The sequence below is a fragment of the Phaethon aethereus genome, assembly GCF_964289735.1.
Source record: "Phaethon aethereus genome assembly, chromosome: Z".
In the NCBI taxonomy this organism is placed as follows: Eukaryota; Metazoa; Chordata; class Aves; order Phaethontiformes; family Phaethontidae; genus Phaethon; species Phaethon aethereus.
In genome coordinates, this window is record NC_138577.1 from 20,301,759 (window position 1) to 20,322,286 (window position 20,528).

A 20,528-nucleotide genomic window follows, 5' to 3' on the forward strand; every position below is an offset into this window, starting at 1 on the left:
GAAGGTCATGATAAAAGAACATAGCTTAACATGCAAAAGTTATGAAGTGTCCAAAATAAGTTAGCAATCTGGATTTGTCCCTTCTGTGCATCAATGTATCACGCAGTCCCTTGGGTCCACTTGCATAGCCTTGCTGCTGTCGGTGCCTGTGGACAGGGTAAGGTAGTGCGATCAGAGAAGAGGCTGGGACTCCTGCCTTGCTTAGTTTTGAAATTAGAAGGTGCTCTATGAATGAGGAAGAATGGTAGGATGAAGAGAAAGGAATTTTTTTTTCCCTTCCCCCCTGCAAAATTGGATTCTTTCTCTCCTTTTTTGTCACAAAAGCTGAGTGCAATTTCAGGCGAGTCATTTAAATCAAATATTTGACACGTGGTTGGAGCTTTTGTGTTCCTCTCTTTCTCTTTGCTCAGCCAGGGGTTCTCAAAACTGAAGCTGCATTTTCATGATCTGGTTAAGCTGACCTGAATGTGGGGCTGGTGCTGCAAGGACATTTCATCTACTCCTGATTGCATATTCCCACCAGTTACCCCGAGCTACCACTGGGGCTTGGTCTGGGGAACAGGTCAGGGACCCATTTGCCAGTAAAATTTTTTCCCTTTTTTTGGGCCAGGTCGGTTTGGGAGATAAGCTAAACTGATCCTGTTCACTTAAGCAATTTATTTAAGTGTTAGCACTGGCATAGGGGACAGTCAGAACTCATGGCCAGAGGAGGGAGGGAAGCTGGAAAAGTCCCTTTCACTGGTAGCCAGCCCTTCCACTGTATTGAGCTGGTTGTGAAAGTGCATCTTGACATGCAAAGCTGCTGTGTATTCACAGCTGTGAATGAAGTCAATGGAAATTGTATTTTGAATGTCATTAAGTATTCTGAAAAAAATAAGCTTTTAGCTGTATCACTAGATATCCAAAAGTGGTAAGTACTTTTGACCTTAATTTTTTTTTTTTAATGGGCATAATCTCTCATTTCACTTGAGTACAGAAAAATAAATTTGCTGTCACTTGCAAATACTTTGATGCTTATGGTCAAGATATGTAGACATTAACCCAAAAGAAAGCTGAGCTGCTAATTCAGTAGGTTAAAATAGTATACATAAAAAGTACAAGGCCATGTACTGAGCAGCAGGGACTAAACTAGTAACTGAATAGCCAGTGAAAACTGCGCATTTGGTGCAACAAATGAAGCCAGAAGTCCACGTGAAAGTGGAGTGTATGATTGTAACACACATGCACACACACCAACGTAAAGCCATACAACGTGTCCTAATTTTTGCCTTTTTCTTTGTGATCATCTTTTGTTACCTTGCTGGTTTATCATGCTTGTGAAAAATGTCAAAAATAATTCTAAAATCTGGAGATTGCTTGAAAGCAGGACCGAAATGTGAACTCTTCTTAAAATAAAACTAGCTCTACTTTTTCCTGCTTCAAGGGAGTTTGCCAGGTAGTAGGAGCATTATATATATTATTTTTGGAGTTTCGCCTTTCACAGCATTGCACATTGGAGTAAGGCTTCATTCATACTGTGTTACAGGACTTGTATTTTGTACAAACGATGTTTATTTTAGAAAGCGTACAGGCTATTACCTTCACACTCCTAAACACATCAACAGTTAATATTTATTTGTGCATAATTTGGGCAAAGTAAACACGAAACCTTACCAACAAGTATTAACTACGTGCTGTCTGGCTCTGGAACAATTTCGGAATTGTTCTTTCCTCTTTTGATTCAGTGACACAGCATTTTCATTTAAGAAGCCACAGAAGTAAAATGACTGATACTCCTTTGTTTTAGTGTGTTTCTTAGCCACTACTTAAATGTTATTCATTGTGGTCTTTCTTCACTATTGTTAATTTGAATGAATGAAAGCGGAGTTTTTCATGTACTGCATGTAATGTATTTTCATGAAAGCTAATAACTGGATGCCAATGTAATCGCTTAATATCCAAACAGCTGAATGTGAATCAAATACTTTCCTTCAGTGTTAATACAGGTAAAAGGGAGTTTATAGATCTCAGACGAGTAAAGCAAGTCATTTTCCCCTGCAGAAATCTTGGGCCGTCTCTACCCAGTGTTGTTATTTTCATTTAAAGGTTTCCTTTGTTAGGCTCTGTGCAGGCCGGTTCCCATTTCCATGGTGACCATGGCGAAATGCAGACAGGACACAGTCTGGATTCTCATCGGCGTAGCCATGCACTTGCATACCAACACATGTTATCTGCTTGGCTTAGGACGTTTCCATTAGCAGTTTCAATGTTTAGGACTTCTTTTTCGCAAAGTGATCTCCGGCCCAGTGATACTGCCCTGTGTTAGGATTTCAGACCCTGTACAGCGAGAGAAAGCAAGTTGATAAGCTTATTTTTTGTGTAAATAAGTTAGTTGAACTATTCCCATTCAGATTACTCAGGGACATCAGAGACTTGTCTCAGCCTTCATTTTCATTTCTGTTAAAAAAGATAATGGAGAAGGATTTTTATTTATAAACCTTTAGGTGAAAGACTAACGTATTTGTACTAAGCAGTTATATGAACATACCCCCTTTTCAAGGCACTGATAAAAGGATAATAAAAATAAATGAACTTGAATTACAGGGGATAAATGACAGCTTCTGTCTATATTAGCTGAGTGTGAGTGTGTATCCCTGTAAAGCAATATGCGATAATGTTCTTCCTGCTCATGCTGTACTCATTTTCTGGAGGTGGAGAATACTGAAGGCATCTAGCGGAGTCAACATAAGCTGTGCGAGCATTTCCATCCCTACCAAATCAGGATGCGAGTTCTCAGTTACCCGATAAACTCAATATTCCGAGTGCTAGTAATTGTTACTTTGAATTAGTCCCTGAATAGCATTTCAGAATCTTCAGAGGACCAAGTTAGTTTTATTTTCTCCAAGAGATGCATTCTTTAAGAATCTAGTAAGACTTGCGTATTTTTCAGGACTTAAAAGAGGAACTATGCAGGCAAAGAAGTAAGATAAACAAAACTCTTTGAATGCCAAACTAGCATAGACATTTTGTGTGTAACAGAATGGCCTCTGCACGGTTGAATGTCACACATGATGAATGTCACGGATTCTTTTGTCCCTTTCAAATTACTGGTAGACACAATGAAGAGCTTGGAAGCTATGCACAGCCCTGGTGGAACTCTCTTGCCTTATTCCTGATTTATTTTGCCCTTTCAGTCCTGCTTCCGAGTTGATCATTCTTTTTTTGTTTCATAAAGGATTATTTTTTTTTAGCTGTACAAATCTCCTTTGCTAATGGCGTTGCTGATTTTTAAAGAACAGACAATAAAGAAATCTTGAGGAAAATTACTAAGAACACACTTCTGGAAGGGAGTGTATCGCACAGTGGCAATACCTAAGGAAATAATGGAGTTTGAGGGTGGTGGCAGGGAAAGGCTCAAGTGGATTTTTAACTTTTATTTGTCTACCAGTCTACCTTCATCTGCCTGTTTAGCTGTCTGTCTCAAATACAAGTGGCCCTAACACGAGAAAGCTGGCAGCAGTTGATGCTGTGTTAAGGCTGCGACACAAAGTTTTGTGTAGCAATAAGGCTGCAGATGCTGACACTGCCTGACCCACTGGATTACCCAGTAAAGCTCAACCGACTGCGAGATCAGACTTCTTATCTGAGTGAGGAAGAGCTGACTGGCGCTTGGCTCACCTGAGCTCAGTGTGGTGGCGAGTGCTGTTCTGAGAAGTTGTGCAGCCCGCACTTTTTTTGGCTGTGCGTGTGCCGTGCTCTGCGCTGCCTGCAGTAAGGCAGCTGCCTGCAGGTAAACCAGCTGGATTAGCTAACAGGGTGTCTACCTCTCCCACGTACACAGCAGTCGCTTCTCAGCTTCTCAGTTCTTGTGGCTGTTGTGTCCGTGTCAACCTTGAGTTGTGAAAGCACACTGGATAATAAATTCCACTTAATTGCATAATCTGCTAAAACAGCACATCAGTAAATTACTGGACTTTAAGCCTAAATTTACTCTTGGCTGGACCTGTTCTCCTAGTGAGCTAAATGCCTACCTAGATGTGCAAATCAGGTCAACAACCTGTGTCAAGAGTTGGTGTCCTGCTTAAGAGCGCATGCTACAATAAGGAAAGTAAAACATGAGGAATCCCCTTGGTAAGACACCTGTCTGACGCAGAATCGAGTTGGGTGTCTCGTCCCTGGGCAACTAGCGTGTCGTAGATAGTTACCAAATGTCATTGCAGTGGGGAGTATGTGACTCAAATGTTCCTGTGCCTGTATCCCTTACTGCATTTTCTGTTTGAGGAGAGTGGTAAGTAATTGCTCAAAGAGCAAAAAGGCACAACATTTTATTAAATAGTTTTTCACCGATTTTACTTTCTTAACTGTAATTTCTCATAAGAGAAGAGCAGTACTCTAATAATGAACATGAGAACAATTTAATCTAGTATTCCTACTGCGTGGTACAAAATTCTGTTATATTTATGGGCAGTACTTCAGATGCAGATAGAACTGTTTGGATTTATAGACATTAAACTCAAATATAGCTGAAATTTCTCAAATGAGAATTTAGCTAACATTTCCTAAGTGGAAAAAGTGTGAGTGGCCTGACAATTCATCTAACTATGCCCATAAAATAAAATTCCCATTTAAATATGCCTAAAATACATATAGGTCAAATTTAGAATAGCAGAAATGACTGAAAATTAAATAACTTTTATTAAGGTGTGCAATACAATAAACGGAGGAAAAAAATCCAGCAGCACTGCTTGGGTAGTAGTCCATCAGTAGCTCTGTTAGTAATAGTTATCAATTTGGCTCTAGCCAAATAGCCTTTCATTTCACTGTCTCTACTTTTTCTGGCTTTGTTTTCTTTTGCAAACTGCCCAAAGCTAGTTCCTCATATTGAACAGTAAAAAAATACTTTAAGAGTCTCTGGAGTTGTCTTTCTGAGACGTTGAAAGCTACAATAGACTTTGCTTCTCGGAAGACAAAAAACAACTTCTGCTTTTGTGGAAGAAAGTATTATTTCCAAAAATCTCTTTTTAGATGTACATGGGCCCTTCTCTCTGACCCCAAAATGTACAATGGCTGCACTTTACAAAAAAATAACATCTTTCTGAACTCTGACTAGAGATAGCCTGTCACCCACCTACCACGGGCATCTGGATTTGCCGGAGTCTGGTGTGTGGGCTGAGGGCTGAGAGAGTACTCAGTGCAGCCCACTTCACCTGAAACCTGGTCCTCCTGCTCCAGGGTGGCAGAGTTATGTGGCTTGGGCTCAGCAGAGACAATTACGCTCTTTTAAAGTGCATGAAAAATATTTGCTTGCAAAGCAGGAAGGCTTGGGTGGGTCAAGGGGAGTGACTGAACTCCATCCTTCTCAGGCACCTACATTAGGTGCCTCCTTCCCTTGAGGTCAGAGGTGGGGAAAAATTTTGAGCAGTATATGTCTAGATCAGCTTTTTTTCAAGAGTAGCTGCCAGAGAAGTAATGGTAATAGTCACCTGGGAAACGTGGACTTAATTCTCCCTTGAGGCTCATGGCCATGTAGACTCGCCTCTCAGACGTCTCCAGAAGCATCTTTGCTACTAGGCGATAAAGAGAAGCGCTGTCTACCTCTGCTGTGGAAACCAGGTCTCGGCTCATCCCAGGATGAATATTCGTGTTTCCAGGCAGACAAGCCAAGACAGATCTTGCCTGTGGCCTAACGTCTGGGGTGCATAGCTGGGAGGAGTTCTGAGTTGGCCTTTTGGTCTGCTCATGCAATTCACATTTGGTAAATAGGCAGTGCAGTTATTTAGCTATTTAGTTAAATCATTTAATTATTCAGAGCAGAAACTATTTAATCAGGAAGCATTCATTGCCTCTGGCCATTATATCAGAGTGGGTCTACAGTAGGGTAGGGTACCTTGCTTTTAGTAGTGCTTCTACACCTGGATCCTATCTAAATTTTTGTGTGACTTTGTGCTATGAAACCTAGGTGACAGATAATTTAAAGTTCATCCTGGGTTAGGCAGCTACTGAAGTTGGGGCTTGCTGGACTGTTTTCATTATTTTGATGAGTCCAAATACTGCCTAGGATGTATCTGGTGCCAGAATTGATCATTTGAGTGTGCATTAAGGAGGCATTTCAGGTGGGCGATTGGGACCACCTACCTACCATTCAGGCTGCCTGGCCATGAGCTCCCATTACAATCAGGGAAGAGAAATAGTCATTGTCTGCTATAGGAAAACAAAAGTTCTGATAATTATAGCTCTTCCAACTATTGTATTACATATCCTGTGGTGCTTCAAGGGTTTTCTTGTTGCAGGAAGCTGATGTAGCAAACTTTTTACTGCTGAGGCTGTTCTTGTTTCTGGGGCTCTCTGTGTAGAGCACAGAGAACTGAGCTCACAGCTTGCTCTTGACAAGCCGTGAGGGTCCTAAATGTGGTGTCCTAAACAGCGCGATGGCAGGGTTGCTCTCAGGCCGCTGCAGTCCTCATGCTGCAGGCTGTGCCACTGAAGTGGCAGAAGGATCAATGGTGAAGGAGAGTCCCTCAAGCCTTTTTCTAGTTTAGCCTTTTCACATCACGTTTAACAGTGATATAATATGATAATACACTTATATGTTATAATACACTGAAATTTTTGTATAGCCTAGAGTGTGATATGGGTAGGGAAACACAGATACCTTTGGTTGCTTTCTCATTGTCTTGACACCTGTGTGCAAGCATGCATTTTCATCTCTGTACAAACATGCTTTCATAGCACCTGAGAGGAGCAAAGTGCAGCAAGTAAGAATATAGAGACAGCAGTCACATTGGTTTCTGTGCGATGACATGCATTTCCTCTCACAGTTGTAACGTGGCTCATGCTTCTCTGACTATATTTGGAAATATTGCTGGTTTAAAAAAAAGGTCAACAACTGATAATGTGGACACAAGGGAAGAGAATTTGCTGGAATTAAATGTGGCAAGAAAAGTTGGTTTTATCAGAGGGAAGCACATGAAGGGGGTTTTTTTATTACTTGTGAAGCCAGTGACCTAACTGCATATAAAACACACAACTTGTGTACAGCTTGTTAGCCTCCTGTACTTCTAATCTCTCTGTGGTATCATTGAGAACAAATTGTGATAGTCTAAGGACAAAGCTGAAACACTCTTATTTGTTGTACCAAGATAAAAGAAAAACTGCAGTTCAGTTTAAAAAGATGCAATTTATGTGAGTTTTCTGTAAAAGAAAGTTTTTCCCACTTGAGTTCATGACAGAAGCATGCCAGGATAATAAATTTGAGTAGGCTTTAATTCTTGCTGTCTTTATTAAAAACACATAGGAAGTTGTCAGTCCTGCAGGAGCTGCTCTTACGCATTGCTTTAGAATCAGTCCTTGTGTGTGTAGTAGGTTGTTGAGATTTTTTTAACTCCAGATGAAGAGCGGTTTATTCATCTGCTCCGGGAGTCAAGGAGGGCAGTGTGTGGACCACAAATAGGGAGTTTTCATGAGAAAGACGGGTCTTTTGGAGTAACTAATGCAGTTGTGGGTAAATTTAATTGGATGTCTTACTCTGCAGCAGTGCCAGAACAGTAAAACAGACAGAACCTTGTCGTGTTAATCCAGTCTATCCAACTTTTCTTTCACAATTTGTGTGTTGTGTCATGCTCAGGTTGCTTTTATAGCAGGTTATTGGTAAGTCTTTGGTGCAGCTTCTTGGATCATAAACAGTTGTAACTGAAAGGCCGTGACTCAGGCTTTCACACACTCGGAGGCTTTCAGGCTGGAAGCTGTCCTGCTTCCAGGAAGAAGCAGTCCGCCAGCTAAGCCAAGAAAACTTGTTGGAGGGAGGGAGAGAGCGGAGAAAGAGGGGTGGGAGAGAGGATTTGTTACTAAATGACGCATTGTTTTTCCTTTCTTCTGGGCAGGTGTTGAGGTTTTTTGTGGCCTATAATTTATTCGTATGCTAAACATTATAATCTCTGTTAATTATTAAATAGTTTGAGGTATTGTAGCTGATGTGAAGAAAACATTGGACTCAAGACAAAACAAAGTAAAAAAAAAAAATGAAGCAGTAGAATGAAGACTTGCTTTCTAAGGCTTCTGTAAACATAATGAAATGTTAACCAAGTAATTGAAGTGAGGATTATAAAATACTCTGACTTTTAGTGCAAAAAATCCAATGTCTTGCAGATAGCATTCTTTGCTCCTTTTGATTCCTGCTGGAGGTTCATGCTGTCATTATTTAGAATATTGTTCTCAGTAAGAAACCTGTTTGCTTAAAAATAAAAGCAGATTAACTGTGATTATAAAACTGCTGTTTCAGTACATGAGCTGAAGATATCTACTTGCTGTTGTGAGTATACACTAAGGAGGTTGTGCACACTGAAGAAAATATTACAAAAAAAGAGAAGTAAATATACAGGAGAAAATGAATGAGAAAATATTTTTCACTTATATTGACCGTAATGGGTGAAGGTTAATATACCTTTCCAGACTGAATTATAAGTAGTCTTCTATTTCCCTGCATTAAGTGGGTTGGAGTCCCCAGAGCCCTGACTGGGTATACTAAAGATACATCACAAAGGTGTTTTATATTATATATATACATAAGAGCCCCAAACAGTGCAACCATTATAGAACTACTTGTTTCCTGTGAAAAGAACTGGATTTGTTGTCATTGCCTGTGCCTGCACACAATGCATGTACCAATACAGTAAAGCGGATCAGGCTGAAGCCTAATACATTAGCAAAAAAAAAAAAGTTCATTTTTGGGCAGATTTGCTCCCAGAACAAGCTCATTGCAGTTGAGAATTGCTCAGTGGCTTCTGAAAGTGATGATGAAGAATATCTGTGCTGCACTTCCACAGAATGAGGTAACTGCATGCTGCTTGTTTTGTTCTTTATGTATTCAGTCTTGTCAAGAAAACCTTCAAAACAGTGTATTACAAAAGCTGTTGTAGTTATGGGTTGTCCATTCTGTAAGAACAGTTGACTAATTCTAGTTGGATTATTGGTCTGATAACATGTTTTGAATAATAAGGGAGTAACTTTACTCTTGTACCAAAATGTTGTTGCCTTTTAATAAAAAGCAGTAACATGACACTAAATATATTTAATATGAAGCAAATACTACTTGACTGCCTTCTTTCATAACTTTATTACTTTCCCTTCCTGCCTTCATTCCACCTTCCGCCTAATATTTCAAGGACAGTGGGTGATTATAATGTGAATGGTATCCATAGGTGCCTATACTCCCTTACTAACTTCGGAACCTGTGAGCCAATTTCAGCAAATTTTTTTGCAGAGGGAAGAAAAAAAAAAAAACAAACCAGTTAGGTATTGGATTGAGACCAAAGCACATTTACAGGTTCCCTGACAACTAAGGAGATCCACTGTGACCTTGCACAATACAAAACACCTGAAGATCACTCCTAAGAGAGCCCTGAGAAATGCTTCAGTCATGGAGAAAGTTTGAACCAGAGTACACAATCCACTGTAAGACGGAGCCAGCAGAAACCAAGAGTTACGAGTTCTCTCATCCCTCCCATCCCTTTCTTTTTCTCAGCCCTCCAGCAGGGTCTGACAGCGTTCAGGGTCCTGCCGATATGTACTCTTTGGAGGAAGAAATCTTTGAGCCCAAGGGGAAAGTTTTCTTTGTGGAATTTTTAGTGACTCTCTTGGAGCAGATTAACATAAAGGGCAAAGCAAAGCCCTTTTTTTGAAAGAATAATTACTTTAAAAAATGCTAGCCTGAGCAATTAAGGCAGTGTAGGCTGAACACATCTTACTGGCTGCCAATCTATGAAACTTCTTCAGGAAACAGACAATAATACAGTAGGATTTTCTTGACATTTTTTTCCAAAACAATTCATGGACTAAAAAAAAAATCCATGCAAGAATGCATGTGATACTATCTTGGTTTTACCATAAAGCCAGGTCATGGCCTTGTTCTTCTTTAGTGACTACATGCTACCACTACCCCTTCTGCCCCCAAATCGCCCAGCGTGCTGATGGTGTCGGGTTTGTAAGGGTCCACTGCCCTGTTGGAGACACCACAAGGGGCAGTGGTTGTAGCTGCTCGGCCGTGTTACCAAGCAGAGGGGACCTGCCCGCAGGGCTCTTCCTGTTCCCTCTCCTGCCGTTGTTACTGGCGTGGATGCTTACTCGGAGACAAATGGCCGCTTAGCTGGGTTATGTAACAAACTTCTGTTTTATAGCTCATAGTTGTTCCTAGAGGAGAACAACATGCCGTTAAGGAAAAAGGGTGATGGAGTTTCCTACTGGCAAGGTTAACACTAGATAAATTGAAAACTAATGCTTAGCATCAGGTGGATCCTTATAGACTCAGTGGTCAAATGCCACCATGTCTTTTTTGTTTATACTGTGATGACTAGACCTGTTTGATGCAAGCTATAAATAACAGCAGTAGTGAATGCCTCTGTTTGAGTGGTCGTTTTAATGAGATGAGACTTGGCATAACTGAGTCTGCATGATTATCGGATTCTGTCATATATTGCCATCTTAAATTGGAGCATCACATTTGCAATGTAGTGTAAAGTTATTGAAAACTCAGTTTTACTATTTAGACTAAAAAAAATGACACATTTATTATGACACTTATGACACAAAATGCAGACATAATATTTTTAGTATATTTTATTAAACTTATTTCACAAACTAAGTAATCAAACACACAAAATCAGATTTCACTTTTTTCTCATCCAATTAAGCAATTGTTTTTGTTGTTATGCTGATTAATCTGAATAAGGGGTTACACTCAGACAACTGTTATGACATTAAATGATTGATTACCCAACAGACATCTTCTGCTTGCTCACTTTAAGCTGTGAGCTTTGCTTACAAAATCAATACAGTTATTGACACAACTGGGTGTCCCTAACATGAGCTATTACTTCAATAAACTTGCTTCAGCTTGCACTTCAATGGCAGCAAACAGAAGGCATTATAGCCATCTTTAGACATGTCGTTTATAGTTACGGAAGAATTCCCACACGTTCAGGCTTAAAGGTGCACAGTCAGAACATGTATTACTTTTCGTCCTACCACAAGCAAGAAAATGGTGGTGCAGAAGTATAAAAGCAGCTATACTCCTACACTGCAGCTCCTGTATACACTGCAGTTGCTGAAGTATGGGAATTCCCAGAAACAAACTACCGTGCAAAGAGATACTGGAGTTTATTGGAAAGCTTACAGTTCCTTTTATACCATTAAGTATTTTTTTTCTAGCTTTCCTTGTCTGAAACTTTAGGCTGGGAGCTGCTTCATGAAGCTGTCATCGTTAAAGCAAAGCGCCCATGCCCCATACCCACTCAGCGGAGAGGAACTGTTGCTTTTGAAGTCTTCAGAGGGGCGTTCAGAAGCTTTAAGCTTGTATCTGGCTTTCTTTGTTCCATGCAGTCTGTTTATTTGACTGTAAATAAAGTGCCATTTACAAACAGAAGTTAGGAAGTGGATTTTTACTTGCTCAACTAATCTCTCGTGGTGATCCTTAGGTCACAAAGTAGAAGTCTGTCACCAAAAGCTATTAAAGTCCAGATGGTGAATTAGTTTTCTTTATTTCAAGATTCTTAAATTATCAAAGTTCATTGCCTGAAGGCAGCAACAGATACTGAATCTTTCCAGCCTAAAATATACAGTACTTTGAACCTAGATGCTTCAATGATTGGCACCCTTTTAATGCATAAGAGACCCTCTTATTCTGGCACAGGCTTAAAATAGGTTTGAAGCAAATTTAGCATTTTCTCTTTTTTTGGCTACAAATGCTTGAATTTCTTGTTCTGAATACTGTATTTAGATAGATACACAAAGTGGATAAAAGATGTCCTTATAGTGTAAGCAGTATGTAAAATGGAGGAAAACGTCAGGAAAATGCCTATTATATTGTTACAAGTGTATACTTGCTAGGCCCAAACCAAGCAAGATTTGTGTGGAGTAGATCTAAAAATCAAAAACCTGCTAATGATTATAAAACTGGAGAATTTAAAATGGCTGTGATAAGAAATATGTTGAATATATGGTTTACTTGATAATATTCGTGGTGAGTCACAGTGTACTTGCCAGCTTTTCCACTTTGATTTTGCAAAGCAGTCATGAGTGACAGGCAAACCTGATCCACAAGAATATTGCAGATGGCAGCATGTCTTCAGAAGTGGGGTTTTCTGAGTTGCTTTTTTGCTCTTTTGTTTTCGCTGTTCTCCGCTGGCTGCCTGGCCAGCAAGTGAGGATGATAGAGGCAGTTTTGAGAAGAGATCTGTGGTCTGGGACACTTTTCCCATTATTCCAGTTAGAAATTCTTGCCCTCAAAAGCAGTGCTCTGATGCTGCAGTAGTGTAAATGATTAAAAAGAATAAAATCAAGCCCCAGTGATAAACGGGAAGGATGAGTGAAATAGTTCAGTGAGGAGACGGGATGAGAGGCTGGGGAGAAAAAAGAGCATTGCTCCTCTAAGCCATGGTGATGCCCAAAGAAACCACAAGGAGCTGAAGCATCCCCAGGCTGGGCCAGGCTGTGTCTTTGCTCCATGATATCAGCCCCCATCTGGGAGAAATCAGGAGCACAAGAGCAGCCCCAGAAGGTCCAGGAAGGGATGCTGCAGTACTTGTGGGAGGGCAAGAGGAGAGGTGGGCAGGCAACATGTAACTGAGCATGCCTTGTGTTGACCCCCATCTGACTTCTCACAGCGCCCTAGGGGAATTTGAACCAGCATGGGGACTTCCATTCAGGCTGTTGGTTGTGACATCTGGTCTCTGTAGTTTTATCCAGCTTTGGAAATTTTTTTTTTCCCTGGCTCTAGCTTTTAATAAAACCCTTGCCTTGGACACAATTTGAAAGATCTTCCATGCATTTGCACCAAAGTTGGGAAGCGCACTTAGAAGACATCTAGCAAAGTTACAGTTAGGCTAGCAGTGTGATTTGCCAACAACTGTCTAACAGAGTCCAGGTAGTCAAGAGTTTTTCTCTAGATGTCATTGGATTTGGGGTCAGACTGGAAATGTTTATCATTCTAGGATACTTTTAGCTCTTCATTTGAAAGCCAGGATTTATTTCCATGTGCACCATAAAACTTGGAGAGTTATTCTTCCTCTGCATTTACATGTGGGATGGCATTGTGGTATAGTGTCCTGTGGCCTCTGAGAATGGGGCACTGCTAAGTTGTGCTTGATTTCTGCCTGAGGATAATATAATTTGAAAACAACAGACCCAAAAATAAACCTAGGATGTGACATGAGCAAAATATTTTGATAAAATGCAAGTATATTAGATCACAAAAGAATTACTGGCAATAGTCAATATTTATCTCAACTCCTCTTTTCCCCCTCCTCAAAACCCAGACTTGCACTACAAATATATGTGGTTGTGTTTAGTGTCAAAAGCATTGCAAAACACAGAGTGATATGTGTGTGCACATTCTCTTCTGCAGTCTTAAATAACATGACTCAGGAAATATATTTATCTCTAAGGATGTTTCTCAAGGAACTATACTTTTAGCAAAGGGAGATTGCTTGCTTTCCAGAGGCCAGCTGTAGATAGTGGTTGTTTGAAATAACTAATATATGATTTCCTGTTTTGAGTTTGTGGTAAAAAAGTTGTAACTGTGTGAGTTGTATTTAGTCTTCTGCTAGCAACATTTGTGTTTTCTATTCTGTGGGCAAAATTAATTGAAATTTTTTACGTCATGAACTTTGCCTGCGGTTGTGATTTTAATGTTCTCACTATGATGTTATTGTTGTTATTACTATTCCAGCTAAGGTGCTGTGATGGGCTGTTTTATGCTGATATAATCCCAGTTAACCTTTCTTGAAAAAGTGGTTTTGGGACCTGGAAGAGAGTGATATCAACAATGAGCTCTCTCCCCATCAAAACTAGGGAGATGCTTAATATTTAAGCTTATGTTATTAAGATGCCAAAGATTGGCACATCTCTCCTTAGAAGGTCCCTGTTATAAGGGACTGTCATAAAGGCTGCCACTTTCCTACACAATGACTCATACTAAACAACTATGGTAACGCATATTTTGTGTGTAGAGCAGATAAAACTCATTCTGTCTGCGGCACACAAGAAGGGAGGGGAAAACATGAGGGATTGTATTTAACCAGTGAGCAACTCCGTGAACCTGCCTCACCTGGGAACCTTCTAGAATCATAGAACAGTTTGTGTTGGAAGGGACCTTTAAAGGTCATCTAGTCCAACCCCCTACAGGCAGCAGGGACATCTTCAACTAGATCAGATTGCTCAGAGCCCCGTCCAGCCTGACCTTCAGTGTTTCTGAAGGTGCATCTAAGACCTCTCTGGGCAACCTGGGCCAGTGTTTCAACACCCTCACTGTAAAAATATTCTTCCTTAGATCTAGTCTAAATTTACCCTCCTTTAATTTGAAACCATTACCCCTTGTCCTGTTGCAACTGCTAAGGAGTCTGTCCCCATCTTTCTCATAAGCCCCCTTCAAGTAATGGAAGGCTGCAATAACGTCTGCCTGGAGCCTTCCCTTCTCCAGGCTGAACAACTCCAACTGTCTCAGCCTGTCCTCACGGCAGAGGTGAGGTGATCCCTCTGATCATTTTGGTGGCCCTCCTCTGGAGCTGCTCCAACAGGTCCATGTCTCTTCTGTGCCAAGGGCTCCAGAGTTGGACACAGGACTCCAGGTGGGGTCTCAGCAAAGCAGAGTAGAGGGGCAGAATCACCTCCCTTGACCTACTGGCCACGCTGCTTTGGATGCAGCCCAGGATACGGTTGTCCTTCTGGGCTGCGAGTGCACATTGCCGACTCATGTCCAGCTTTTCATCCACCAGTACCCCTAAGCCCTTCTTGCAGGGCTGCTCTCAATCCCTTCGTCTCCCAGCCTGTACTGATATTGAGGGTTGCCCTGACCCAGGTGCAGGACCCTGCCCTTGGCCTTGTTGAACCTCATCAGGTTCACATGGGCCCATTCCTCAAGCTTGTCCAGGTCCCTCTGGATGGCATCCCGTCCCTCAGGCATGTCAACTGCACCACTCAGCTTGGTGTCCTCTGCAAACTTGCTGAGGGTGCACTCGATCCCACTATGTCATCGATGAAGATATTAAAGAGTACTGGTCCCAGTACGGAGCTCTGAGGGACACCATTCGTCACCAATCTCCATCTGGATATTGAGCCACTGACCACTTGAAATCTTTTCCTGATTTCTTACACCTGGGATCAAGAGCTCTGGTGGGACTCTGGCCCTTTTCCTACAGCTTCTGTAGTGGACGTTCTCCTAAATGTCCACATACAGCTATTGATCAGAAATAAATCAGATCCTTTATGAATGAGGAGTTGGCCTCCATGACGTGCAAACTCATGATACTTAGGACCTTGTCCCCAGCCACACTGCCGGGTCCCCCCAGAATGGCATGGAGTGGTGTACACTTATTCCTAGGCACGCAAGTACCCAAGGAAAAGCAATACCATGACCACAGCAAAGTGGAGTTTCAGTGTTAAGTGTCATGATTTATTAATGCTGTTCTATCTTACATGTCTGTATTTCTAAGTTTTCCTGTTTGGACAACTGTTCAGACTGTTTGGACTGAAAACAAAGGCTTCTGGCATGATAATGAAATGACTCAAAGATGTAGGTTTTCTGATGCAGTAGATAAATCTGATTTTTTTTCCAGTTCTTCAAACATTAAGTTGCAGATAGATACTAGAATATAAACAGTATTAGCAGTTACAGTCAGTGTATTTTCATTTTAATATACCTCAGCAGGCCGTTGATGTGTTTGCTGTGCCGTAAGCTTAACTTATGCCTTAAGGTAAAGGAGGATAACAGACTTCTGAATCATATATCTTGCCTCCCTTCAGCTAAACCATTCCTATTATGCTGCAACTTTTGTTAAGTCAAACAGTGAATGAGTCATTGATCTCTGCCCAAACTTTTGGAACGCCTGTAAAGAGTGCTAGACAGGCATTATGCATGGGCAGATGTGTACTGTAGGGAAAGGGCTGTTTTTTTCTTGCATGTGTCAAAGGCTACATTTTATTTTCTTCTGTCGGGGGAGCTGGCACAGATGAAGAGCCTTTTTCACTGGGATCAAAATTCTTCTTTAATTGCTTCTGTGATAATCATAATCTTTCTGTTAACAGGCATTCTTCATAACTGCTGTGAAGCCTACAATGTTGGACTCCTAGATGCAAAAATATTTTCCGGTCCATCAAGAGAGCAGTTTGGATATGCAGTTCAACAGTTTATAAATGAACAAGGCAAATGGTAAGCAATTTAAACAGCTTGTTATATGTCCAGTTAAAAAGTTAAGGAAGAATTGTTGCATTTTATTTTTCTTTTATAATTTCGCATTTCATTTAAATGTGTTGTTACCACAACATTGGGCTTGATGAGAAATTAGTAAAATATTTTTTCTAGTAATGTTGGTTTCAAAAAGAACTTTAAAATATTAACCCAGATTAAGCCCATTTAGTGGAAAACACATTATTTCCTCTTTTGCAGCCTCAGCAACAGCAAAGCTTAAGGTATCTTTCACGGCAAGGATTATATGTCTACCAATAGCTCAGTGTTACTCAACTACGTTAACTGGTTATGTGTGTATACATGGTTTTAATTCTATAGTGGAAAGTCAAACATTATCATAAGCCAAGACAAAATTTTACATGTGTCATTCTCCGTATATTGCAGTAGTGTCAGAACCAAAATAACCAAAAACTGTCATGTTTGCTTAAGTGATGACGGATGGATAGTAAGTAACTGGACTTTTTTTCAGTAAAAAGAAAGAAAGATGTCAAAATCTGAAATCCATGGAAATGCATATGCAAATGTGTGTTACAGTTCATGTTTGGAAAAGTCCATACAAAAATACTGAGCTAGCAGAGACATTTATGCATAGCCCTGCACAGAGACACTGTGCAGTTGCCATTGGTTGCATATGCAAAGGTGTAAGACTACCTAGGTGTCACTGCATCTCTGGCGTTACCGTGTTTGCCACCAGTGACCAGGAGGCAAAGTAAGAGGAGAGTAGAGCTGTATCCTCCAACAAGTATGAGCTCGGTGTTTTCTCTCCCTCAGTTGTGTAGGCTGCCAACCTACCCCCACTCGTAGCCTGATGTTGTTGTGGCTTCTCACTGTGTTTCTGCCTGCTTTAATTATGTGTTTAGTCACCCATAAATCAAAGCTCTCTTTTTAAAAAACTTCTGTGTAAAGCCATTGAAGGAGAACAAGAATGTCTCCCTGAAGTGAATTGAATGATTTGGCTCATACGTGGAGAAATTATGTCTTGTGTTTTATTCTTCTTGTAAGTTTTTCTGTAAGTGTGCAACACAAGCACTAGTTCCACAGTCACCCAAGCTATTTATGTTTTATATTTCCCTGTTTTATTTTTACTTCTGATATAAAAACTGCACCACTACCACTTTCTTGGATAATACGTGGTGGAGTTCAGGAAAGAAACTAATTTTGGATTAACTTTTCCTATACATTTCCCAAGTATATCAATAATACGAATCTGGGAAACTTTTCTGTAGATAGGCAGTTCATCATATGTTCATTCACTGCACAGTGTCTGCCCATAGCTCCAAAAGTTAGGGGTATTTTCTCAGCTCTTGGTCAAGTAACCATGACTTGTTAAGAGACTCTTCAGTGAAGAAAAGCTCTTTTCAGTCTTGCTCTCAAGAAATCATTAGACAATCTTAAAAAAAAAAAGCCAGTCATGGTTAACTCCCTTGTTCTCTTCATTTCTAGGCTATTTTCTTTTTCTTGGGACAATAAAGCTTTTTCTTGTGTGTATTATTTAAAAAAAAAAACCCAAACACTCAAGCTGTTCAGTAGAGTTGGTTTCTCCTATAAGCAATGCAGAGGCTGCAGTCAGTGTGCAGACTGCTCGTTGACATGACTGAACTAGGAGTCAGATAAACATTCCAAGCTTTGCATAAGATGGGGACACTGCTTTCTGGTAGAGGGGAGCATTTATCACCGTATGCTTTTATGAAGAGACAGTCATTGTGCAGCAAGAATGTACTTGAAAACTGTTGAGAAACAGTGGGGCTGCTCACCACATGAAATACTGCTGAGATGGTACCTCTCTCCAAGGGAGAGGTATAACCTCTCTATAACCAGAACCTGAGATCCACCAGAAATTTCATCACTTCCTAGACCTTAACTTCTGTTAATAAAATCACATGGTGCTATATTAAATACAGATGTAAAAATCCTCCTGTACTCTCTCAAAGAGCAGAAAGGAGAGATACAGAAAAAACAGAAGATGCTATTTATATTATTCAGCTCTATTTCTGGGAGGTACATTTCCTGAGGCAATAAGAGCTACAGAAAATTAGGAAGAGAAAAGATTTTTTTGCAGAATTGGGACTGCATGCAGCAGTCTGTTATCACTTTTGCTTGGACATGAGTTCAGAGAGAAGAGGGAAGACAGTCCAAACCAGGAGCGCAGGGCTATAGAGGGGGCTGGTGTGCGTTGGGAAGCTGTGACACAAACCAGCAAGGGAGCCCCTTTTTGTGTAGAGTCAGATGATCCAGGATAATTGGACACTGGTTTGCTCTGCATTGATGGGCATTAATGGCATGTGATGTTCGTAAATAAGGACAAACTTGCAAGTCAAGCGCAGCTCAAGCTTTTCACGATGTCTGGTGGGAATTTCAAAACAGGACCTCTTTAATGAACTCAAGGAAAATTGTGAACACCAAAGAAACTCATCAATTAGAAAGGTTCAGGCAGTCCACCACACAAGTAATTAGCCACAACAGAAACATCATTCAATTTATGCTCTGGTTCTCCCTGTCATGAGATCATCTGTATTTGAACCTTAAATTGAGACCAAATTCTCTGTTGCTTTATAAACATCACCTTTTAGAAAGGTGGATTGTACCCTGTCAAATTCATCTTGAATGTGCACGCCCTGAACAGCAGCTGGTAGTACATTCTGCAAAGATAACAATACTTAGTCCATGCTGAGATTTGTTTTTATATCTGTCTCAGGTAAGGAATATTGCATAGCTGTATAGAGCTGTTAAAATGCTTTTTCCTAGCCATATGTGTCTTCAGTCTGTGGATACATCCCACAACAGAGCTAAAATCTCAGTCTGCTGTTGAGGTACTGTTTGGTATCAAGTTGCAGCCACCCTGCTCAGTTGTGTCTGCATGCTTAGGATTTGGAATTTCTAAATTTTGTTTTGTAATTTATGTTATGGGATTTTTATTTTTTTAAATATTTTTTTTTATTCCTTACCATGTCAGTAGTGACACCTTAATATGCACTGCCCTTACTAATGTATCACATAATCATTGCACTACTAAATAATTTTAAAACTCATTGCATACTACCCAGTAGTCATGAAAGCCCAGCAGTCCTTCTCCTGAGCTGGTTTGTTGCCTCTTCAGACCAATAAGATGTTCTGCCAAAAACACACATTTCTGTCGCAACTTTTATTGAAATCAATACATTTTCAAAGCCTTCTGATTTTAATGAGGAGGGTAATTTCTGCCAACTGCTTGGGGTTTTTTTTTAACAAAATGCTGCCATTGTTACAGGTCCGTCTTTTCAGTGTCAGCACCACTGCTAATGTTGAGTTTTTTGCCCAGCTTTTGCTTTCCCTAACTGCATGCCCTACAGTTTGCCTTTTTCCTGCTTACAGAAGCAGCTCTGGCTTCTGTCTTCTAGGCTTTTTGAATTTGTCATTCAAACTCTCTTGCCATAGCTCATTGTAGTTTTTGAAGTTTTGAGTCTTTTGTTCAAAGGATCAAAAGTTTTAGATGGTGATGAGTGTTTTAGGGTGTACACAGAAGCATCTATGAGAGTGAATAGTATTCTGGTCTTCATATCTACTCATCACTTCCTGTAATTGTAGGGAAAAGGGCCTGATGATTTAAGAGGTCCTTTCTACTTTTATTTTCCTATTTCCTATTAGCTATCTTCATGTTTAAAAAAACACACTGAAGAGCAAATGCCTGAAAATTAAAAAAAAAAAAAAGAAACCAGAAAATATAAAACGTGCTCTGACAACAGCTGGGAATTCAGCCCTTTGCCATGAATTCTGATTTTGTTTTCTGCTACATCACACTTTGCCAGTTACTAGCTTTGTCATGGTGTAATTTCCCAGAAATAATTCCTGTTGCACTTTAATCTGCCATTCCTGCAGCCTGTGTGGTATGGCATTGCCGCTGAACTTTATTTGACTTCATGTAGTTCCATTGCTTTGTATACAGTTTTGGAGACTGATTAAGGAGCTGAATAATAAAATCAGTGGCAATATTGCACGCTAATCACTATAATATTGCGTAAGGACAGTCTGCAAGGACACATAAGGAAGTTTTCTAAAAATAAATATTTAACTCATTGCTGAAGAAGACCCTTGATTAATACACTATACATGATACAGTTTATTTGGAAACAAGTGTTTTCAAGTATTTTACTACTCATTTCTTGCATTCCTTCCTGATACATTTGGTTTCATTCTGCTTTATGATGTGCATCCTGTTTAATCACAGTAAAAAATATTTTTGTAGTTAGCAGGATGGTAGCCAGATACTCTCTTGCTTTATTCACTTCTGATGTTTTAGAAAGATACACATGCATTTTCCCAGAGCAGTATTGTG

At 40.3% G+C, this 20,528-nt stretch overlaps 1 protein-coding gene across 1 annotated transcript in view; it reads left to right on the top strand.

The window, feature by feature from the left end:
• Nucleotides 1-15,977: 15,977 nt before the first annotated feature.
• The window catches only part of ITGA2 (integrin subunit alpha 2), a gene marked incomplete at both ends in the record, with an annotated part of 53,316 nt that continues 48,765 nt past the window's right edge, over nt 15,978-20,528 (top strand). Inside the window, one exon of the mRNA XM_082013391.1 lies at nt 15,978-16,177. Within this exon, the coding sequence (XP_081869517.1) occupies nt 15,978-16,177 (200 nt within the window). The remainder of the gene's footprint in view (nt 16,178-20,528) is intronic.